The sequence below is a fragment of the Stegostoma tigrinum genome, chromosome 7 (genome assembly GCF_030684315.1).
Source record: "Stegostoma tigrinum isolate sSteTig4 chromosome 7, sSteTig4.hap1, whole genome shotgun sequence".
Classification (NCBI taxonomy): domain Eukaryota; kingdom Metazoa; phylum Chordata; class Chondrichthyes; order Orectolobiformes; family Stegostomatidae; genus Stegostoma; species Stegostoma tigrinum.
The window spans coordinates 57531986-57557222 of NC_081360.1; the positions used below are offsets into that span (position 1 = coordinate 57531986).

The following is a 25237-nucleotide window of genomic DNA, read 5'->3' on the forward strand; positions in this document are numbered from 1 at the left end:
TTATTACCTTTAAATGTGAGTGAAATGGAATGAATTGGTCTTTCTGAAACCTCAATAAAACACTTTTACTTGTGAATGTCACTTTCTGAATTATAAGAATATTTTTCTGCGACAGTTGAGGTCTTCTGAAATGTTTATATTTGCTGTGTAAGCACTGAACTGTCCCTATATTACATAGTAGGGGACGTGCTGCTTGAATTAGCAACAATCCTGCTGTTACAGAAGTAAACGTAAGAAGCTGCATTCTTTCCAAATATTTGTTGTGAAGAATTTCATTGAGCAGATCTCCTGATCAGCCTCCCAAAAGTTGGTCAGAAACTCAGTTTATCACTGGCATTTCATCCAAACTTGCACTGAAATTACTGCAACCAATTTGGAAAATTGCTAAGGAAATGCCTAGCTGTCCTATACTCTATCGGCTATACTAGTTTGAGTTTTAATTGTCTTTCATACAGTAATGCAGGCCCTTCAGCCCATCACATCTGTGTTGACCAACAAACACCAGATGGCACTGATCTCATTTACCTTCACTTGGTCAATAGCCTACTATGCCCTGACATTTTAAGTGTTTGTCTGGATGCCTCTTAAATGTTATGAGGGTACCTGCCTCCACCACCCTCTCAGAGGCAGTGCGTTCCATATTTCTACTACTCTGGCTGAGAAAATGTTTTCTTTGATCCCCTTTAAACTTTTTCCGTCTGGTCTGAGACACATCTGCCATGGGGAGAAGATTCTCATGATCTAACTTGTCAATGCCTCTTATAATTTTTATACCTCAATCAGATACCACCTCAGCCTCTTCTACTCTGGGGAAAATGAACGCAGCCTCTCCAGGTTCTCAAATTAACTGAGCTTTTCCATCCCAGGCAGCATGCTAGTAAATCTTTTCTGCATCCTCGCCAGTGCAGTCATGTCCTTCTGATAGTGTGGCAACCAGAACTACACGTATTATTCCATCTCTGTCCTCACCGATATTTTATAAAGTTGTAACAAAATTTCCTTGCTCTTCCATTCTACACCTCAGCCAATGAAGGCAAGCACCTCATTTGCCTTCTTCATCACTCTGCCTACAACTTCTGGCATCTTTAAGGATTTGTGGACTAGCATACCAAGATCCCTTTGTTCTTCAGCACTCCGTAAGGACCTACCGTTCATTGTGTAAATCCTTATTTTATCAGACCTCGCAAAATACATCACCTCAGACTTATCAGGATTAAATTCTATCTGCCATTGCTCTGCCCAATTTACCAGCTGATCAATATCAAGTTGTAGCCTGAGACGATCCACTTCACTATCACCAGTACCACCAATTTATGTGTCATCTGCAAACTTATGAGTTAAACCTCTTACTTTCAGACGTTAAATACACAACAAATGGGCAGGATCCCAGTACCAAGCCCCGTGATACATCGCTGGCCATAGACTTCCAATCATAAAACAACCCTCCAGCAGCACCCTTTAACTCCCATTTGCGAGCCAGTTTTGGATCCAATTTGCCAACTTGCCTTTGATCCCATGGACCCTTACGTTTTGGATGAGCCTTTCACGTGGGACCTTGTCAGAGGTCTCACTGAAGTCCATGTAAACCACATCAATTGCACTATATATTTAGCCACTTTTTCAAGAAACTCAATTAAATTAGTCAAACAGGATCTTCTTCCAAAATTATGGTGCCACAGTGGTTAGTACAGCTGCCTCACAATGCCAGGGATCCAGGTTCAATTCCAGCCATGGGTGAGTTTGCATGTTCTCTCCATATCCGCTTGGGTTTCTTCTGGATCTCCAAGGATATTTTCCTACAGTCCAAAGATATACAGTCTTGGTAGTTTGCCCCAGTGTCTCCAGAGATGTACAGGTTATGAATGCGGGGTTACAGGGATGAGGTGGCTGCTGGTGGGATGCCCTTCAAAGGGTTGGTATGGATTAAATTGGCCAAATGGTGACTTTTCACACTGTTGGGATTCAATCATTATAAATCCATGCTGACTATCCCTGATCAATCTCTGCCTTTCCAAGTGCTGACTGATCTTTTCTCTCAGAACTTTTTCCAATAATTTCCTCACCACTTACGACAGACTAACTGGCCTGTAATTTCCTGTCCTATGTCAGCTACCCTTCTTGAACAAAGGAAGCACATTAGTTAACCTCCAGTTATCTGTCATTTCATCTGTGACTAGTGAAGTATCTCCATCAGGGTCACTGCAATCTCCTCCCTCACCTGCCATCGTAGGCTGGAGTACATCTCATCAAGCCCTGGGGATATGCCCATTAAAAACATCTAACACAGCCTCCTTATTAATTTTAATACGCTCTACAGCCTCACCATTCTAGCTGAATTCTGGAGCTACAATGTCTTACTCCTTTGTGATTATAGGTAAGAAATATTCATTTAAGACCTCACTCACATCCTCTGGCTCCATGCATAGATTGCCCCTTCGGTCTCGAGTAATTTATTCTGTGTTTGATTGAACCTTGCTTCTGACTTTCCATCTACTCTGTACCCCATTCACGTCCCCAATAGCCAGGGCAAATCTCCCAGCAAGGATTTAGACCACATTCTGGTTCAGTTTATACAAGTCCCACCTATCCCAGAAACTGTCGCAGTGATCCAAAATTCTTATGCACTCCCTCGTACACCATCCCCTTAGCCACACATTCATCTGAGCTTAGCCACACGTTCATCTGAGCAATTTTCCTAGTCCTTTACTTAGTAGCAAATGACACTGTAAGTAATTTAAAGATTACAACCTTAGTAATCTTCCTTTTTAATCTATTATCTAAGTCTTTAAATTCTTATTGCAGTTCCTCATTTTTTTTTTTACCCATGTTGTTGGTACTGACATATAGTACGACAGCTGGTTGCTCACCCTCCCCCTTCACATTGCCTTGCAGCTTCTCTGAGCCATTCTGACCCTGGCACCAGGGAGGTAAAGAAGCAGTGAAGAATCTCGTTTACGACCACAGAAGCATGTGTCAGTTCTGCTGACCGTTAAGTCCCTATCACAAGAGCTGTCCCAATCTTTTCCTATTTGCCCTCATTATGAAGGTATTTAGTCCCTGTCTTTGTGTGGTCTAGAATGTTTCCAATGGTGCTGGGAACTCCTGCCAGTTACTTTTTAAAATTCTGATTCTGCAAAGTTCCTAGGGTTGCCTAGGAATTACTTCCACTATCCTTCCTTGAAATGGGTCATCCTCATTCCTAATGGCATTTTTTTGCTTCACTGTAATGCAGTGAAATCCCAGTGGAACCAATTTGAACTACCCATCTGGCAATTCCAATGAAGTTACATCCTTGATTGATATTTTGGAATCAAAGTGTGATAATAAATAGATTTTCTTAATTTCACTATTATTTCTAATAAATAATTTACAAAAAGATTCTGTATTATGCAGTGAATAATAACTTGGAATATTATATTGTTTAATGAGACACTAAATCACCTACATTGTCAGTTGCTATGTTGGATATATGGCATTGAATTATCATCTTTTCTTCCTTAACTTCTGTATTTATGTCATGAGAATACTTATATCGAAGTTCTTTTTGCATCTGAAGTAAGTAAGGTTATAAATACAATTTGATGTTTTTTAGTGTCCAAATGCAAAAATATTATGTAATTATTTCTTTGAGAAATCAGTTAACCAACAAATTCTGCTTTTCTACTTATATAGAATATCTGAAAGAAAATTTAGACAAATATATGTCACAATTCCCAAAAGTTCATGTTATTCACCTCCATGAACGTCATGGTTTAATACGTGCCAGACTTGTAGGTGCGGCTGTTGCTACAGGTATCGTGTGCTTATTTTTCTCTAATTTTATTTTATTTCTGTCATTTGTCTAATGAATCATTGAGATAAAGAGGTTCGATTGAACTTCTTACTATTCACTGAAATGATAACATGTCAAGATTTTGTGTTTAAAAAGAACTTCTATTGTGTAAATGACTAATGACAAAACATCATAAACCAATAATTTGTTTAGGTTTGCAGATGTTAAACATTTTAAACATCCATACAAAGTTTTGTACAACCCTTTTATATCTGAAAACTCTCATTTTTGTTATGCTACTCAGTCTGTTATGTAGATTATGATTTCTCCTGGAACCAGCCCACAATGCTTTTCCAGCACCCCAAGAGTTTTATTTCTGCTCTTTTCTTTTCTATACTATCTTCCACATTGAGAGTTTCCCTCAGGATTTTCTTTTTACCCCCAACTTGGCAAACATCCCTGCTTTGTTCCAATTCACCATGAATGTGATTTACAAACTGAGCATGAACTGCGAGCCACGTTCCATTTAGTGAACAGTAGAGCCAGCAGTTTCTCTATTTAAGGTGCAGGCTCGGCCAACATCTGTCTTTTGTTCATTTCCCTCAATTATCTGCACATCAACCAAGATTAAGACTACAACAGCCTCCTGTCAGTGATATCTCCAGATGTTCAAATAAACCTGTAATCTGATCTCACAATTTCCTTCTCTGTCCTCCAGTCCATGTCACCATGAAACTCCTTTAATTCTGTATGCAAGCTGAAATAGTGATCAACTATATCTAGTAACTGCTGCTTATCAACTTCGAGTCAAAGGAACAGGTTCCAACGTATCTATTTATTCCCCAATTCTCAAAACAATTTTTGGGTTTTATACTTAGCCCTCTGTTGCTGACTTGGAAACATCTGTCATTGTGTTAACATTTAACATCTCTCTTTCAGTACGACAGTGTATCTCTTGCTAAGTGACCTGGCGTACTGCCGGTCATATCCCAGCATAGGTCATATTACACCTTTTATTTTATTCTAATTTTGCAGTCCAAAGCTATGAAAAACCTTTGAATCAAAGGATTTAGAACTAAAATATAATTAGAATGTAAACCTCACATTTGTAACAAACCGCTTTGGCCATCAATCTCATTTTTCATTGATAAACCCTGTTTATCCTTTATGAATTATGTTCAGTTCTTGAAGGAACATGTTCAATGCTGTTGTCTTTTTTGTGCCTTCGTGTAAGTCGAATAAAATGCAGAATATCTCTTATTTTAAGACTCACTCCAGACTTGGTAACTGCTTGTACTAACTGATTGTGTTACGGAACCACCAAGACGAATGCAGATAGATTTAGGGTCTGGTTACCTGCCTACTTTTATCCATAAAACAATTGCCTAGAAAGAGGGAGAATATATAGTGAAGGAAATTTTTTTTTTAAAATGGCCAAAAGTTGTAAATTTCTGATATTGCAACTGAACTTGTACTGATGTTTATAATGGAATGGAATGGAACAATATAATGCAAAGAGCAAATGCTAGAAATACTCAGCATGTCTGACAGTATTAATATTCAACCTAAACCTTTTGAATATTACTAATTTGTTTTTGCTCTGAGCTGTTGGTACATACTTTGTGTGTTTTCTTTTTCTGTGAAATCACATAGACTGGGAGATAACTATGTCTACTCTGTTGCCAGAGATTTACTAGAAATATGGTGCAACCATCATTTAGGTGCATAAGATGAGCTTTACCTCAAACTTGTGCTGAAATAATGCTGAAGATGCAAGGGCAACTCAAAGGAATTTTTTTCTCTGTAGCCTGAAGGTTGATGCTTTTTCACAACTTAAGTTTGCTTATGTTCACTGACCGATGCTGTGAGAACTTTTAGAGAAAAATGTTTTCTAGCTAATTGTTCCTAAATTGTTTATCTTTAAAGGGGAGGCAGTGATGTATTGGTGTTATCACTGGACTAGTAATCTGGAAATTCAGGTTCATGAACTGGGGGACAGATAGTGCAATTTGAATTCAATTTATAATTTTGGAATTGGAAGCTAGTCTGGTGGCAACCATGAAACAATTTCCATAAAAACCCATCAGCTTCATTAATGTCCTTTAGGGAAGGAAACTGCCATCTTTGCCTGTTCTGGTTTTACATATGATTTCAGGTCTAGCCTCTTAGATATCCATGGCCTAGCAAACAACTTACTTGTCATGAACGGCTACAAAGTCTGATTTTAAAAAAAACAAATAGATGGACCATCTGGTATTGGCCAAGCCAGTTAAAACAACAGTTGCATATACAGCCATACAAACCCTGCAAACTCCTCCTTTCTGATACCTGGGGGCGTGTGCCAAAATTGGGAGAGCTGTCTCACCAATAATCCAGTCTTTCTCACAGAATCTCAGATTTTACAGATATTGTCTCAAACAACACCATCATCAACTCTGGGTATGTTCTCAGCATTTACTTTGGATCAATGAAAGCTGATGGCATCACATCAAACATGACGAGGAAAATCACCTGCTGACTACCATCACTCCCCATTTTTCCATTGAACACCACTTGGAGGTGGCAAGAGCACAGAGTATACTCCAGATGGGGGAGTTCAATGTCTATGGCAAGTGGTGGGGGAACCAACTGAAGGAAAATTGCATTTGACGTTGTCCTCATGTAGTTGCCAGCTCAGATGCATCATCCAAAACAGTATAGGTAGGCATGTTGGTTGTACAGTCCTGTGGAGGCAGACACCGTCCCTACATTTTAAACAAAGCCTCCATCTTGTTGTATGGGACAATCATCATGCTAAAATAGGAGATCTTGCATTGATCTCCAAAATCAAAACTTGACATCCATTACACATAGTGAGGCAGCAGCAGCAGAATTGTATTAGACTACAGTCTGTAACCTCATAGCCTGGATTATTACCTTTACTACTAAGCCAGACATCACCCTTGTTCAATGAAGTTTTCAGGTAGGCACATGAGGATTAGCACTAGTAATAACTAAATATGAAGTGCCATCCTGCTGAAGCTACCACACAGGATTGCTTGCATGCAAAGCTGCAAAAGCAGCATGCGACAGACAAAGCTAGACAATCCTGGAACCAACAGATCAGATCTAAGGCCTGTCAACAACTTGCAGAAGGAGAAGGCGTCACAAATACACCCGTCTGTAATGATAGGTGAACCCAGCACATCCAAGCAAAGCACAAGACTGAAGCCTTTACAAGCATCTTCAGCATTTTATGTCATTCTCTCGTATCCTCTCTCAGCCTCGAACACCCCACACCAGCCTCTGACTCTTGGCCTCTGAAGCTGTCTCAACGTTTGGCAGGAACGCTAGCAGTCAGTTGCTAAAGTAGGGATGATGGCGACCAGGGGGTCAAAGTGGGGATGTCAGTGACCAGCAGCCAAGGCGGGGAAGCCAGCAGCTCAGAGCAAGGACGCCAGCAATCAGTGACCTGAGCAGGCAAGCCAGCAGCCCAAAACGGGGACACAAGTGACCAGTGGCCAGAGCAGGGATGATAGCAGCTTGGTACAGGAGCATGGCAGCAGCCAGTGGTCAGACCATGAGGCACCCTGCGTTGGTCTGCTGCGGAGAGCTTTTGGAGAGACACTGTGATGTTTGTCTTTGCTCCTTGTTTTTTCTGGCCTTTAGTCATACTGTGTATAACTAATGTAACTTTTTTCTTCATTTCTCTATTCTGTACCTAGGTGCCTTTGTACCTAAAATGGCGCTGTAAGTGGCGACTTATAAACTTTTCACTGTACTCATTCGAGTACCTACGACAATGAAGTTAATTCAATTCAGTTCAGTTCAAATCAAATGGATAATTCATGTTCCCTCCAGAGGACTCCAGCATCATAGATGGAAGTCTTCAGCCATTTTGATTCATTCCATGTAATATGGAGAAAAAGCAGAAGGCACATGATGTTGCAAAGGCTATGGAATCTGACAATATTCTGTCTATAAAATTGAATACGCCAGAACCTACGCTCCCACAGCCTAGTACATCTACACCACACAGCAGCTATCCAGCAATGTCGAAAATTGCTCAATTATCTCCTGTCCGGAAAAAAGCAGGATGCATCCAACCTGGCAAATTACCGCTCCCTCAGCCTGCACAGTAGTAGGAAGTGTTGCCGACAATGCAATTAAGTCTTGTACTCTCAGTGACTCACAGCTTTGGTCCACCAGGCCCACTCAGTTCCTGATTTCATTACAGCCTTGGTCAAAACATGTACAAAAGGACCCTCCTTAACATCAAGGTAACATTTGACCTTAAAGGAACCCAATCAAAGCTGATTTGAATGGAAATGAGGACAATATTTGCTGGAGTCATAACAAGAAAAAAGATGGTTGTGGTTGTTGGAAGGCATACGTCTAAGCCGTAGAGTTGCTGCAGGAAGTCTTCAGCATAGCATCCTAGCCCAGTTCGCATTAGCTGCTTCCTTAATGACATTCCCTTCATCATAAGGTCCAAAATAGGGACATTGGCTGATGATATCACAATATTTTGCATAATTTATGACTCTTTGGATACTGAACTGTCCATGTCCTGATGCATGAAGACCTGAGCAATATTCAAGCTCGGAGTGGAATGGCTAGTAACATATGTGTCACAGAAATGACAGAGAATGACAATCCCCAACAACAGAGAATCCAGATATTGCCTCTTATAACATTCAGTTACAATACCGAAGCTATATCTCCCAGTATCAGCATCCTAGAATTTATGATTGATGAAAAACTGAACTGGACCAGCCAAATAAATATTGTATCTACAAGAGCAGTTCAGAGGTTCAACTCCTCAAAGCCTGTTGATCAAATACAGTGCACAATGCAGGAATGCAAAAAATATTTTTCGCTTACCTGAATGACTACACCTCCATTGACACTCAAGAAGCTTGACACAATCCAGGTCGAAGCAGTTTGCCTGATTGATATCCCATTTAACAACTTTGTCATTCACTGTCTCCACCACCGATGTGTAGTGATAGCAGTACGTAACACCTACAAGATGCACTGTAGCTTAGCAACTCACCAAGGCTTCTTAGGCAGCATCTTCCAAACCTATGACGTCCACCACACTGAAGGTCAAAGGCCATAGATACATTGGAACACCATCACCTACAAGTTCCCCTCCAAACCACATAAAATCTTGACTTAGAACTAAATGGAAGTACAGAAAACAGGATAAGGAGTAGGCCATTCAGCCCTATGAGCCTCCAACACCATTCAGTATGATCATAGCCGATCATCCGACTCAGCATCCTGTTCCCACCTTCTCCCCATATCCTTTGATCTTTTTAGCCCTAAGAACTATACCTAACGATACATTCTTGAAAACATTCAATGTTTTGGCCTTAACCACTTTCCGTGGCAGAGAATTCCACAGGTTTACCACTCATCAGGTGAAAAAGATTCTCCTCATCTCAATCTTAAATGGCTTACCCTGCATCCTTGGACTGTGACTCCTGGTTCTGGACTCCCCAATCATCGGGACATCTTTCCTGTGTTTACCCTGTCTAGTCTTCTTAGAATTTTATAGGTTTAATTGAGATCCTGTCTCTCATCAGGTCAGTCCTCCCATTCCGGAAATCATTCTGGTAATTTTTGTTGCACTCCCTCCACTGCCAGAATATCCTTCATTCGATAAGAAGACCAAAACTGCATGCAATTTTGTGTGGTCTTACCAAGGCCCTGTACAATTGCACCAAGACATTCCCGCTCCTATTCTGTAAACCATTTGGTATAAAGCCTAACATACCACTTGTTTTCCTCACTGCCTGCTGCTCCTGCATGCCTACATTCAATAACTGGTGTACAAAGACACCAAGATCTTGTTACACCATCCCCTTTCCCAATATATCATTGGTCAGTTAATCTACCTTCCTGTTTTTGCTATCAAAGTGGATAACCTCATGTTTATCCACATTATACTTCGTCCACCATGCATTTGTCCACTCATTCAACTTGTCAAAATTTTTAAAATTCATTCATAGGATGAGTGTGTCACTGACCAGGCAGTATTTATTGCTGATCCATAATTGCCCAGAGTGCAGTTCAGAGCCAGCCACATTGCTGTGGATCTGGAGTCACATGTAGACCAGACCAGGTAATGATGGTAGTTTCCTTCCCTAAAGGACAGTAGTTAACCAGATGGATTTTTCTGACAATTGACAAGGGGTTCATGGTCATCATTAGATTCTTAATTCCAGACGTTTTATTGAATTCAAATCCCAACATCTGCTGTGGCGGGATTTGAACCCAGGTCCCCAGATTATTATCTGGGTCCCTGAATAAGCAGTCCAGAAATAATACTAGTAGGCCATTGCCTCCCCAACACCCCAAAGCATCTCTGTATCCTCCTCACAGTTCAACCATCTACCAAGTTTTAGGTAATCTACAATATTGCAATTTCAATACTTCTGTTCCTGCAAAATCCTGGAATTCTCTCCCAACTACACCATATGGACTTCAGCAGTTTGGGAAAAGTTCATCAAAGATAATAAAGGATTGGCAGTAAATGCTGGCCTAACCAACAATGCCTACGTCCTGTGAATGAATGGAAATAAAAAGGTATTCATAATCATTTTGAAGACTGCATTATATGAATCAAAAGCTCACACTTCCTTTTTCACTTTTAGGTGATGTGCTGACATTTTTGGACTCCCATGTTGAATGCAATGTTGGCTGGCTGGAGCCACTTTTAGAAAGAATCTATTTAAAGCGAACAAAAGTAGCTTGTCCTGTGATTGAAATCATTAATGATGAGGATATGAGGTATATTTCTGGATACTTTGTATTGACTGTGTGACATCAATAGAATTAACAGTAGAGTATTGGGATTTTTTTCAGGTGCACTTCTAATGACCACATGAACTTAAGGAGAATGTTAGCTGAGACCCTAGATAAATACACTAATGTGGCTTCTGAAGTTACATTTACTTGTTAACAATGCTCAGTGGAAAATTTCCTACATTCAGTTTCTGCAACAAAGGGTGGAATTTTAGAGAGTCTGAGCAATGTGGACTGTAGAGGGATATGTGGCATGATCAGATGAGAAGTCCCAAAAGCCCAAAACATGCACCATCGTTTATGGTTTCAACAAGTAATTTGTCAAGACTTTCACTAGGCTGCAGTGTATTGACAGTCGATGGTGAATAGTGCTTGTTAAACACATCTTGATGGTACATCTCACCTTATTAATATTCATCCTGCATTCTTAACAAACTTGCCAGACAAGCTAGGGGTCAGGAAAGCTCAACATGGAGACAGGTGCAAGCAGCTGATGGATAGAGTTCACTACTTGCTCCAATCAACTTCCATGTTGCCAACAACCAAACCACAGACCAGAGCACCAGCCATATGTGCCTTCCTCTGTAGACATTGGCATGCTGCACCCAGCTACCACTTTGGACCATCTTGGTACCTCTCCGCTGCATTGTCAGTATACTCTGGAAACATAGCTTTGCATTGTAAGGCAGATTGGCATTGAAAGGCTGCAAACAGTGACACTTTGCACAGGCGTTGTGTTCAAAGAGTGGACTAGGCAAAATCTCAGGGCTAACAAGGTGTAGAGCTGGATGAACACAGCAGGCCAAGCAGCATCAGCGGAGCAGGAAAGCTGACGTTTTGGGTCTAGACCCTTCTTCAGAAGTGAGGGAGGTAAAGGGGATTCTGATATAAATAGGGAGAGGGGGGAGGCAGATAGAGGATGGATAAAGGAGAAGATAGGTGGAGAGGAGACAGACAGGTCAAAGAGGCAGGGTTGGAGCCAGTAAAGGTAAGTGTAGATGGGGAGTTAGGGAGGGGATAGGTTACTCCAGGGAGGACGGACAGGTCAAGGAGGCGGGATGAGGGTAGTAGGTAGGAGATGGGGGTGGGGCTTCCAGTGGGAGGAGTGGATAGGTGGGAGGAAGGACAGGTTAGGGAGGCGGGGACAAGAGGGCTAGTTTTGGGATATGGTCGGGGGAGGGGAGATTTTGAAGCTTGTGAAGCCCACATTGATACCATTGGGCTGCAGGGTTCCCAAGCTTCATTGTGGCACTGCAGGAGGCCCAGGTTGGACATATCGTCCAAGGAGTGGGAGGGGGTGTTGAAATGGTTCACGACTGGGAGGTGCAGTCGTTTGTCATGAACGGAGCGTAGGTATTCCACAAAGCGGCCCCCAAGCCTCTGCTTGGTTTCCCTGATGTAGAGGTGGTCACATTGGGAATAGCATCTCAGGGCTGCTTGCTTGCTGTCTTAACATTCACTCACATAGTTCTAACCACTATGCCTGCCACATCCATGTCTTGCATTGCCTTGCCACTTATCATGGTATCACAACTAAGCAGCTTGCCTTGCTGCTCAGCAGCATTATGGGGATCCACATCTTGTTGTACGATAATGTGTAAGGTCAGTCTCTTGCCTGCTTCGTGTGCTAATAATTTATGTAGCAGGGATACTTCACGAGTAGCAAGCAAGCAGCCATGTCTCAAAGTCTTAGGGGAATAGTCCTCATTGAAGTCCATGAAGGTAACCACTCATTCTAGGAGTCCCAGCACAGTAGGTCACGAGGCAGCATGCCATACCAGTCCAGAGGATTGGCCGTAAATAAACTTCCAGTTTGGCTTTTGTCAGTCAGGTGATCCATGCTTTCTTAGTCTAGGGAGTTAGATATGTTCTGTCCTTTGACTCCTTAGTAGCCAGCCAGGATAATGTAGAACCAGTCAATGGGATGGGCATATCTTGTCTACCGCTATCCGGTCACGTTGGTCAAATAATCACAATCAGTTTGTCAGATCCATCCCCAGAAAACAAGGGGTATTAATAAAAGAACATTTGGGAGTGTTGTAGAATAGGGAGGATGTTGATGCAACAAGTTATTCTTCTGCACTTTAGGCCCTGGAAACAGGCACAGTTCACTTGTGAAGGTTGATGGGGGGGGAGTGGGGGGGCGAGCGGAAAGTTATGATTAAGCACGGATTGGGAGGAAGAAATCGTCCACTGTATGGAGCATCCTGAATTAAGTTGGAGGTGTGCGAGGTGGGGAGGAGTGCAGGGCATAACTACAATTGACATGGTCACCCCATCTGCCATGGATTGGGTGGGAAAGGTGGGCAGGAGTGGGTACATGTAGATGAGTTGGAAAGGGACTTGGGAATGTGTGAATTACTGGATGTGATACTAATGAGGAGAATGTGGATGTTCGACAACTCACTGCATATTCAGGCTGAGGCTGGAAGGCACAGTAGAGGAGTTCTCACTGTCACCTTCTAAAGTGATGCAAATGAAAAGTGTGCATTAGTGAAGAAAATGGTTGCAAACCACACTTGCTTTGGGCAGGCTACGTGCCTCCACCTGTGAATGAGAAGGCTGCAGCAACCGCCCATCATAGGGTTTTTACAGGGAACGAACATTGGCCACAGAGCCCGGCAATGTACGTTACACAGGTATGCAAGCTGTCTGCTTCCAGGTGTTGACCCTCTCTGCGTGTTGTAGTTCCCTGACACAGCCACTGCTGATTATCTTATTGCTAGCTACATCTTTGCACACAAAAGGACCTAAACACAAGGGGCATCGTGCTAGACCTGCTGAGCTTTCCCAGCAATTTCTGTTTTTATCTCTGATTTATGGCATCCGCAGTTCTTTCAGTTTTTATTTAAATGAAGGATATTGGATGAGGAGGTCAGTGGTCCCAGCATGACCCATTGCTACATACACACATTGTTTCTCCTGCTTTCAGATGATGCACTAGGCACTGAGCACAGACTGAGAGCCATTAAGCCTTGACTAGTGGTCATGAGGTGATGCTAGATGTTGTAACAATGTGTATGGCACTTCCGCAGAAAACTAACATGTAAGGTTAAAGGACAAATATTAATGCATAAGCTGAGGATAAATGTACTAGCCATTGTAACCCAAGCCACCAAAGCACCTGCAATATTGCCTCCTCTTTCTCGCTGTCACGCTACATTGCCCATCAGTACTCCCTTGTTTTACTGCTGGTGGATCCTGCCTAGCTGTGGATCCCATTAGTCCTGCAGATTTGGTGAGCAATCAAAAGGGATCCTTGTCATGTTTTGCCCATCGACATACAAGTGTCTTCTTGCCAGAGGAAAGTTGACTCTCCTCAGCTTGAATTTCCAAGAGTCAGGGGATGTGGGTGAGCAGGATGGAGATGGAGGGCCCGCCACCAACGTTCTAAGTGAAAGCTATCGAAGGGCCTGTGTGTCATTCTTCCTTTGACAAGGTGCCTCCTGGCATTGCCCTGCTTCCTTGTGAGGAAAGGGCATCTGGGGTGGAGTCAAGATTTCCTGTCACCCTGAGGACAAATGGATGGGATAACGCATATCTGCAGCATGCTCTGAGGGTGCTAGTCTTGGCTCTTCATGGTAGCCGCCATATGGATTAGACAGATGATCACATTATTTGCTGCATTAATGCAACTCCTGGGCATTGAGATTTGTTGCTTCTTCAATGCCTGTCTGGATGCTGCTACCGCTCCTTCACCCTGTGTATTTTGAAGAGGTGCCTGATCACTTAACATTATCCAGATATTTCCTACCTGGGGCTGAGGTGCATGGTATCTGGCAGTCCTCGGAGTGGTAGTAGCCTGGGGCATTTCCTCTTCATCAACCTCTGAGCTGTTGCATTTAGGTGCTCGCCAGCATGTGCTCCTACACTTCCTATGTACAACTTTGAAAACAAAGCGTCATTTTGTTGTTGGCTGCAGAAGGCAGCATTGTGGATTCTTCCTCTCAGACCGCTGAACTGTCATCTTCAGAGATTCAGGCAGGCTCTCCCACATGTTTCTCCGCAGAGATCACGGGGAGTCTGCTGCAAGACACAAGAGAGACTGTATCGCAGCCAGTATTTAGAAGTTGTGTGCAATGAATAAGATTGTCAATACAGTTACTGAGATAGTGGCGGGACATGTATGTTTCTGCATCCCTACAGGCATAACCCCAGTCTTCTGCAAGGCAAGGTTTCTGTACTGTTGGTGGTTGATGTTCCGAATGTCAGGCATCCCCCACTTGTACAACTTTGCTGTGGCCTGTTCTGTAATGACAGAAATATTGGAAATGTGTGAGATAATGGTGGGTGACACAGCTGTTAGTGTTGAAGCATGCAGGGGAAATGTAGTATTCTGATTGGATAAGCATGTAGCTTGAAGAGTGTGCAGAGGTTATGGAAAAGGGGATTGAGTGAGGTGAGATCAAATGCGGGAGATTTTTGCATTCTATTGTGACAGGGCATGAACACAGGAGAGAGACAGACAGACAGGCAGACAGAAAGGAAGAACAGCAGTGTGAAGAGTGCGGAAGGTACTCTGGGCGAGCAGAAAAGGTCATTGACCTTATTGCACCACTGTTAGCTTTTCCTCCACACCCTGAAAATGGCTCTGACCTGCGTGGCAACCGTGGACTAGGCTGGCAGGGTCTGGCAGCATGAGCTCCACTGCCAGTCCTCTGGAAAATAGATGCATCCCTTCTAGACCACAACATTCACCGGACCTTCATGTCCTTGTTAGAGAATCATGATGCCATCTTTCCCTTTTCATCACGTTCTGACTCTGTCTTTAACCAAGCAGAGGAACTTCAGATTGCTGGTAATCATTCAGGTGCGCAGGAGTCTTTTAGAGTCGACATCTAAGAAAGACAAAAACTGAAAGAACTGTGGATGCTGCAAATCAGGAACAAAAACAGAAGTTGCTGGAAAAGCTCAGCAGGTCTGGCAGCATCTGTGAAGGAAAAAAGAATAAACCAGAGTTAACATTGTGGGTCTAATGACCCTGCCTCCGGGTCCCTTGAGAAGTGTCATCAGATCCAGAACATTAACTGTCTTTTTCTTCACAGATACTGCCAGACTTGCTGAGTTTTTCCGTCTATGTGCGCGGTGCCAGTCCTGCAGCAGATTGTACTGAGCGACCAGTTGTTCTGGAAATGGCCTGTGGAGTTGAAATTGGACGTGAGATGTCCTGGGGCATGGTAGGTTATTCACGCAGCAAGTCAAATGAGATATAGTGGTACAATGTGATAGGTCTCACTGGAAAAAAAACCTTCAAAATAATTTGATGTTGCTGAGACAGAGCCAAAACAAAATATGTACCCTAATACACATATAAGTAATACCCCTAACTTCTTTTCGACCTTAATTTGATCTTAGTGAGCATGGTTCAATTATGGTTATGATTCTAGATGGGACTTAAAATATTATTGGTTTGGTAGAAGTAAACATGTGTTTTCATTACATTCATGGATGTGTTAGAGTTTTTTTAATCCATTCATGGAATGTGAGTGTTGCTAGCTGGCCAGCATTCATTGTCTTTGGCTAAGGACCTTTCACTTTTTACTAGTATTTATTTTCAAAGCTATAAATTGCATGTGTACATCATAACAAACGATTGCTTGGACAACATGAATTGCCCTCAACAATTAAAATATCCCAAGGTGCTACACAGTCATAAAATTGGACACAGAACATGGAAGATGACAAGTCAGAGAAAGACATTGGTTTCAAATTGGTTTTCAAAGAGGACAGAGACGTGGAGAAAGAAAGAGAAGTAATGCCAGATCCTAGGACCCAGCAGTTGCATGTTCTGTTGCCAGTAGTGGAGGATTTTCTAAAAATTATTCATTCACGGAAATGTGGTCATCACTGTCAAGGGCAGTGTTTATTGACCATCCTTAATTATGCTGGAGAGGGTGGTAGTAAGCTGCCTTCTAACCACTGCAGACCTTGGGTTTTAAGGGCACTGACAATACTGTTTTAAAAAAAGAGTTCCAGGATTTTAACCCAGAGACAGTGAAGGAACAGAGACCTAGTTGCAAATTAGGATGATGTTTGACTGGGAAATTTGCAAGTGGCTAGATTTGGAAAAATGGAGGGGCTGATAATGTCTGGGAACCAGAGTTTGAATCCCACAAAGGGCAGATTTTGAAATTTGAATTCAATTTTTAAAAAATCTGGAATTAAGAGTCAATGACAACCATAAAAACATTGTCAATTGTCAGGAAAAACCCTTTTGGTTCTCTACTGTATGAAAGACAACTTATCCCTACCTGGTCTGGCCTATATTTGACTCTAGACCCAGAGCAATGTGGCTGACTTAACTGCCCTTTGGTCAATTAGGGTTGGACATTAAAATATTGGCCTGATCAGCGATGCCTATGTCCTATGAATGAATAAAAGAAAATAATGCCCTAGATTCTAGAACAGTTTCTGTGGACTGAAATACCCAAACAAAATGCCACTTTCAAGAAAGGGAGAGAAAAACAGGAATTATAGATCATTTAGTCCAACTTTAATAAATCAGGAAAATGATAGAACTCAATAGATGTGTGATAATAGGAGGTCTTAGAGAGAGTGGCAAAAGAACTAGTGAACAGTGTATATGAATTTTCATAAGAAAATTTGATAAGGTGCTAAGCAAGTGTTATAATTTTTTGTAAAAATGGCTTGTAGGATTAGGAACAATCTTTTTGGATGGATCACAGTTTAGTTAAAAGGCAAAAGGGAGAGAGTTCCAGAATTAGCAGGTAACTTTAGGTAGGTGGACTTTAATGTGGTACAGCAAGAATTGGAGTACGAGCTGCAGCCATTTTGTCCTGGTTTTTTTTTAAACTGTAAAGAGGTTTAAAAATAATTATGCCTTTAAAATAAAAAAAAGGTAGACGCTATCTCCTTGACAGGTTTTGAGAGGGTTTGGTCTAGTCCATGACGTGTAACATAGCTGGATATGTCAACTATATAAAGTTAGGTGGAGAGTTAGCTGTGAGGGTGTACAGAAAGTGTGGAGTACATAGAAATTTCATTTTGGCAGAAAATGTGAAAAAGCAAAATCTTTTTAAAATGATGAGTGAGTAAAAATTGTTAATATTCATAGGGACCTAGGTATCTTTTGTACAAGAATCACAGAAATTTACCACATTGGTACAAGTAATTAGACAAGCAAATAGTATTTATGCTTTTGTCACAGAGGGATTTGAGTGTAATTATATGCTTGAGACCATACCTGGAATACATTTTACTGTTTTTATCGACTTATTCAAGGAAGGCTTGGAGGGACTAAGATTCCATAGGCTGAATTTATCAATGAAAACAGTGAGGAGAGATTGATTAGATTGGGCTTGGAATCCTTTAGAATTTAGAAGAATAAGATGTAATCTCATTGAAATATGTAAAATTGTAAGGGATTTAACAATATGTGCTCGTAAAATGTATCACCTGGTTGAAGCTTATGATCAGGATTCCATTTGCAAACTAAAGTCTCTGCCATTTAGCATTTGTGTGAGGAGAAACCTATACAGCAAAGGGTTATAGATGATTGGATTCTGTACCCAAGGGAGCAGCAAATTCTCAAGATTGGATATATTCAAGACAAAGGTCAATAGATTTTTGCATATGAAGGAAATTACAGGTCGTGGGGAAAGTTCAGGAAGGTGGAGTTGAAAGAGAAGATCATCCATGATTGTATCAAATAGCAGAACAGGCAAGAAGAACAACTAGACAATTCCTGCTCCTGTTTGTTGCTTTCTTATCTTAGAGGATTGTACAGCTAGAGGAGGGTACAAAGATAAAGGGAAAGACTATGAAAAATTTATAAACAATGATGAAAAGTTTAAAATTGAAACATTGTTGGATCACAAGCAATGTAGGTCTTTTCAAAGAGGGTGATGGGAGATGTGATTGGTGTGAGCTGAAAAAAAGGGTCAAAATAATGTTTTTTCAACAGACTGTTGCAATTTTCTGTTGGTTTGTTTTATTTTCAGGGGCTCCTTTTTCATTCTCATCACCTCCTTATAATACATCACGCAGAAGCAATATCTTCCCTATTTCAAAACCTGCTATACACATGAGGTAAACACCACAAGAACAGCAGATGCTGTAGGTATTTGGACTCAAAAAAAGTGTAAGTGTAATGAAATGTCCCTGGCACTTCCAATGAATTTGATAAAGCAAAGTATGATGACAGCCACAAAAAAAAATTTGGCCAGATATTGGTTAAAGATGTAAATTTTGAGGAGTTTTTTTAAAGAATTAAACCGAGGTAGAGAGCTGAAGTGATATACTGAAAGCCCAGAAAAAAATGGAGCAATTAAAATTGTACATCCACAAAAGGCAAAATTGGAAATATATGAATATCTTAGAGAGTGCTGGGATTAGAGGAGACTACCAAGCCAAGGTGGGGCAAAACATTGAAGGAATTTGAAAACAAGGATGAGAATTTTAAGGTTAAGTCCAAGTAGAGGTGGGGCAGTGCTAGACCTAACGGTAAGGAATGAAACTGTTCAAGTGGTTAAAATGTTATGAGTGAGAATTTGGGGAATAGTAACGATAACTCTAAGAATCAAAAGGCATGGAGAGGAATAATGATAATACAGAAGTTAAGTGCATAAATTGGAGGAAGGCCATTTCAGTATCATGAGACAGGATCTGGCAACATAGTCTAGAAGCAGCTATTTGTAGGTAAGTCTGTACTTGGAAAGTGGAAGTCTTTTAAGAGTAGCGTTGTGAGAGTTCAGGGCCTCATGTTCCTCTAAGAGTGAAGGGGAATAGAAACAAGTCCAGGGAACCGTGGATATCAAGGGATATCAAAGATAAATATAATTAAAAAAGGAAGTATATGTTAGGTGCAGAGTATTAAAAAACAGGGATTCAGAAGTAAAGAGAGTGCAGGGGGGTACTTAAAGAAAGCAGGAGGATGAAGAGAGGCCACAAAATATCTTAGGATTAGGGAAATCCCCAAGGCATTTTATAAATTTAATAAGAGTAGAGGATTACCAGGGAAAGAGTGGGGCCTATTCAAGACCAAAGAGGCTATTTGTACATGAACACAGAACATGGGTGAGGTCTTAAATGAATATTTCTCATCTATATTCACAAAAGGAGAAAAACATTGTTGCTGGAGATTTTATTCAGAATGATGAGTTTCCAGAGATGTTAAGATTAATAAAGAGGATATAGAGGGTATTTTAGGAGGCATAAAGGTATATAAAACTCCAGCAACCAAGGAGATATATCCCAGTATGCTATGATAGGCAAAGGAGGAGATTGCTGAGGACCTGGTTGAAATATTGAAGACTTCACTGGCCACAGATGAAGTGCCAGATAACTGGAGGAAAGCTCCTGTGGTTCTATTGTTCAAGAAGGGTGGCAGGGATAGGATAGAAATTACAGACCAGTTAGCTTGATGTCAATGGTGGGAAATTATTGGGAAAAGAGGAACTGGATTAACCAACATTTGGGGGGGGGAAGAAAAAACAGGGATTGATCAAGGATAGTCAGCACAGATTGAAGGGCAATCCTATTTGACTAATTTAATTGAGGATGGTGCAGTTTATGTCATTTACATGTACTTCATTGAGGCCTTTGACGAGGTCTCACATGGAACACTGATCCAGAAAGATAAGAGCCTACAATATCCAAGTCAGCAAACTGGATCCAAAATTTCCTTGTAAATAGGAGACAAAAAGGTGATGGTGGGGGGTCGTTTTTGTGATCGGAAGCCTGTGACCAATGATAAATCACAGTGATCGGGGCTGGGGCTTTTGCTGTTCGTTATGTACATTAATGACTTGGATGTGAAACATAGAAGGTATAACTCAAGTTTTCAGGCGACAAGAAAATTTATGGTGTTGTTGATAATGAGGAAGATGGTCTCAGGCTACAGTCTGATATTGATTGGCTGGTAGATTAGGCAGAGCAATAACTGATGAAATTTAAGTGTGATGGGCATTTTGTGATGTCTATTAAGGGAAGGATTTACACATATGATAGGTCCTTAGGGTGTACAAAAGAACAATGGGACCTTGATGTACAAGTCCGTATAAATTTTTGAAGGCATTAGAACAAGTAAACAGGATAGCATATGTGATGCCTGCCTTCATTAACCAGGTGTAGAATGTAAAAGTAGGGAAGTCTTGTTTCAATTTTATAGAGCATGGGTTAAGCCACAGGTGGGAAACATGTGTACAGTTCTGGTCTCCACACTATCAGAAGATTGTGATCGCACTGGTGATGGTGCAGGGGAGATTCAACAGGATGTGATTCACCAGGATGTTGCCTAGTATGAAAAGTTTCGGATGTGAGGAGAGACTAGATAGGCTAGGTTTGTTTTCCTTGAAGTAGAGGTGGTGTAGCAGGTATTTGATTGAGGCATTACAAGAGACTTAAAAACAGAAATTGCTGGAAAAAGTCAGCTGGACTGGCAGCATCTGTGACAAGAAGTCAGAGTTGACACTTTGGGTCCGGGTGACCCTTCCTCAGAACTGGAGTTTTTTCCCCCCTTTAGCAGAATTGTCTAAGGCAAGAAGGCCTAAGTTTAAGGTGAGGAGTAAGCGGTTTAGAAGGGATTTGAGGAGACCATTTTGTCAGCCAGAGGGTGGTTGACATGTGGAATGTGCTACCTGAGAGGTTGATGGAGGCAGGTGGTCTTGCAATATGTAAGAAATATCTGCATGAGCACTTAAAATGTGAGGGCATAGTAGGCTATGGACCAAGTGCAGTTAAGTGGGATTAGTATAGTTGAGGTTTGTTGGTCAGAATAGACATGGTGGACCAAACGGCCTGCTTCTCTGCTGTATGAATCTGTAACTCTAAGAAATTGTTTGATTTGGAGCTAGTGTACTGACATGATTTGAGAATTGGTTAACAGACAGAAAAGATAATAAACCGATCTATTTTTAGTGGGACACCTCAAGATCAGTATGTGATCTCAGTTATTCACAATCTATAATCAATGATTTAGTGGCAAGATCCAAATGTTGATATACTTCAAAGTTTTTGCTGATGAAACAACAAGGTAGAAGTATATGTTGTGAGAAGGATGCAAAGAGGCTGCAAGAATCCTAGAACCCCTATAGTTTGGGAACAGGCTGAATAAGTCCATGCCAACTCAGTATCCCACCCAGACCCATCCCCCTATAACCCACCTAATCTACACACCCCTGAACACTACAGGCAATTTAGTATGGCTAATCCACCTAGCCTGCACATCTTTGGACTGTGGGAGGAAACCAGAGCCCCTCGGGGAAATGCACGCAGACACAGGGAGAACATGCAAACTCCATACTGACAGACAGTCACCAGAGGGTAGAGTCGAACCTGGGCCTCTGCTGCAGTGAAGCAGAAGTGCTGACCACTGAGCTGCCCACTTCTCCCCCCTCTTTAACAGAAGCCAAGACTTAACCAACACAGGTTGAGTGAGTGAGTAAGTACGTAATCAGTGTCATACTGTATGGAAAAATGCAAAGCTATCCACTTTGGTAGAAAACACAGAAACATCAAATATTTCTTAAAGTGAGAGTTTGGGCAGTATTGGTTTCCAAAGACACCTTTTTGGTCTTGTTTTAGTTGCTAAAGCTAAAATGTAGATACAGCAAAAAAAATTAGACACAAATGGTATATTGGCTGTTACTACAAGAGCATTTGAGTACAGGAGTAAAGCGGTCTTGCTGCAATTGCATAGTACCTATGTGAAACAGCATCTGGAGTATTGTGCACAGATTTGAATTGAATTGAATCATCTGTTGCCGCATGTATTTTATATTGAATACATGTGAAAAGTTTATACCATCACCGTGCATCAGTGCCATTCTCATTAACCTAATATAAAAAAAAATTCAAAAAGTCCAAATTTTTCATCGTCACTGCCACCGTCTTGCTCTGGGCTCATCACCCAATGCCACATTGCTGCCAGAGTCCCACTCCAGGCTGATCAGCACACAACTCTGCAACCAATCCCACTCCAGGCCATGTCATAACATTGCCAGAGTCTTGCTTCAGACTACATAGCCTATGCCATGAGGAAGCTAGCTCTGTAGCCATGAAGCTGCCACTGCACAGGACTCCATTGAAACCGCTTTCCTAATGAAATAGCTGTCTTTAGAAGGTAAGTATAAGTGAAAATTTAGAAAAAAACTAAGAGGAGAAAATAGAAAAGGGAAAAAGAGTGGACAAAAAAAAAGGACAAGCCTGGGCACTGGAGCCCAGATGTTGCCTAATCTGCTGCTGTCATCTTGAGTTTTGGACTCCTCATCTAAGGGAGGATATTCTTTCCTTGAGGCTTATCGGACTGATTTCTGGGATACTGGGATTGTCCTTTGAGGAGAGATTGAAGTGACTGGACTGTAGTCTCGAGTTTGGAAGAATGAAACATCACCTCATAGAGGCGTTCAACATTCTTTAGGTGAAGGATCACAGGACTCAAATGTTAACTCAGGCTTTCTTTTCACAGATGCTGCTGAACCTGAATTTCTCTAGCAATTTCAGTTTTTGTTTCAGATTTCCATCATCTGCAGTTCTTTATTCCATAGGAATTACAGGAATTTCATAGGTACAGGAATTAACGATTACCTTGACTGGCAGCATCAGAGAACACTTAAGACTCAGAATAAGGCGTGACGGATTCACTCAAAAGTGGTGAATACTGTAGCCTTTGAGGCTCAGTCACTGTGAACATACTCAAAACAGTAATGGGTAGGTTTTTGGAAAATGGTGTAGAGATAGAAGATCGACCATCTTTTCATTGAATGGCAGAACAAGTCTAATCCTGCTATTTCCTGTGTTCCTAAGTGACAAAAGTTACATATGTACATTGACAACACCCTGTTCTACCTCTGCTCAACTGTCAGTGTCATTGTCTTCTAACACACTTAGTTGACATTCAGTTTCTTCCATTTAAACATAGGAATGAAGCCCATGGATTTAATAATCCCAGACTTCTAACACTACAAATGAAATTCCCTCCCTCCCTGTTCCATCTCTCTCAGATTGAAGCCAACTGTTTGCAATTGATTTCCACCTGCAAAATATTAGCCATCTATAACTAAACCTGGGCCCTGCTTCTATCAAAACCTTGAGTCTTGTTTTTGCCATCTGCTACCTTTGACAGTTCTAATACTACCCTGACTAGCTCCTGCCTTTCACTTTGCAGAAACTTCTGCTACCTGCATAGTATTATGCATCAAGTTAAAGGAATGATGAAACTTTGTTCTCAGTGCCTGCTATGGCATTCAGCATTATTTTACGTTAACATAGCTTTACAAGTGTAAGTTGTGAAAATTGTTGTTCAAAAACAGTAGACTCAATTTGCTAATGCTACTTGGGGGTGATGTGAAAAATGTTTGAACAGAAGAGTTACTCTGCTTTAAGAGCTCTGGTATCCACTGGTAAAATGTGCTTCCAGTTTGCCTGACAAAGTGGTGGGCAGAGCCAGCAGTTAAAGTATATGGGAGCTAGTTAGAATCTGACATCATGAGGATGTCAGCAATAGTAAGACTAATCTATTATTCCTCAAATAGATGAACAGCTCATGTGTTCCATAGTAAATTTTCTCACATTCTGATAAATCACAACCAAGGTTGCATATAAAGCCCTTTGGAGTCATAGTCATGCAGCACTGAAACAGGCCCTTCAGTCCAACTCATCCATGTCAACTTGGTTTCCTAAACTGAACTAGCCCTATTTGCCTACTTTTGGCCCATATCCCTCTAAACCTTTCCTATCCATGTACTAGTTCAAAATGTCTTTTAAATGTAGCAATTGTATTCACCTCAATTACTTCCTGTAGCTTGTTCATAAATGCATCACCCTCGGTATGAAAAAATTACCCCTCAAGTCCCTTTTAAATCTTTCCTGTATAAAAAGTCACCCCCAGGCACCTACACTCCAAGGAAATAGTCTCAGCCTATGCTTATAACTCAAACTTTCCAGTCTCAGTAGTATCCTCAATTATTTTTGCATCATCCTCAGTTTAATAACATCCTTCCTACAGCAAGGCAACCAGAATTGTATGCAGTATGCCAAATGTGGCCATACCAGTGCCCCAACCCCTGTACTCAATGTTCTGGTTAGTGAACGCAAGTGTTCCATTCACCTTTTCACCCGGTCTATCTGTAAAGCCACTTCTGAGGAACTATGTACCTGCACTCATCAGTCTGTTTGACAAAAGAACATTTCTTCAAGCTTTGACTGCAGCAAAACCTAAGTACGATTTCTTATTTCTTTACTGTGGTTGTTAAAAAGAGAAGAATGTAGTTTTAGATTCATTGTGGTTGTGTCTGGAAATTAGTTTGCATGCATTTAAATGAAGTCTTAAAAATATTGAGGTGTATAGTTCACTGCTTTTAAAAAAAACAAAAGATAGAAGAGAGGAAATAATGGCCTATTACCGAACAAAATGATATCCTTTGACACGGAGACAAACCAGATGCCTTTCCTTTAACACTTTTTTAAAAAAGTGTAAAGAATGGTAGAAAGTCAGGGGGTGTACAGGTTTCTTCCAGTGAGAAGTATCATCTGCTTAGAGTTCTCACACCAGTCAGGGCAGAAGAAAAGAATTCTTCAGTGAACTGTTAGTTGTTTGTTCAAGAATTTCAAAACAAGACATTGACTAAAGATAGCATTGAGTATAGATGTTTGCCAAAAAGCAACCACATCATGTAATTTCCAGTGAAAAAGGAACTTCAAAGTGGAAACAGC

The 25237-nt window shown here is 41.2% G+C and overlaps 1 protein-coding gene across 1 annotated transcript in view; it reads left to right on the forward strand.

The window, feature by feature from the left end:
- LOC125454480 (polypeptide N-acetylgalactosaminyltransferase 5) overlaps positions 1 to 25237 on the forward strand; it is a 78912-nt gene that overhangs the window by 14540 nt on the left and 39135 nt on the right. Inside the window, exons 3-4 of the mRNA XM_048535305.2 lie at positions 3673 to 3792; positions 10414 to 10549. Coding sequence (XP_048391262.1) covers positions 3673 to 3792; positions 10414 to 10549 — 256 coding nt within the window. The remainder of the gene's footprint in view (positions 1 to 3672; positions 3793 to 10413; positions 10550 to 25237) is intronic.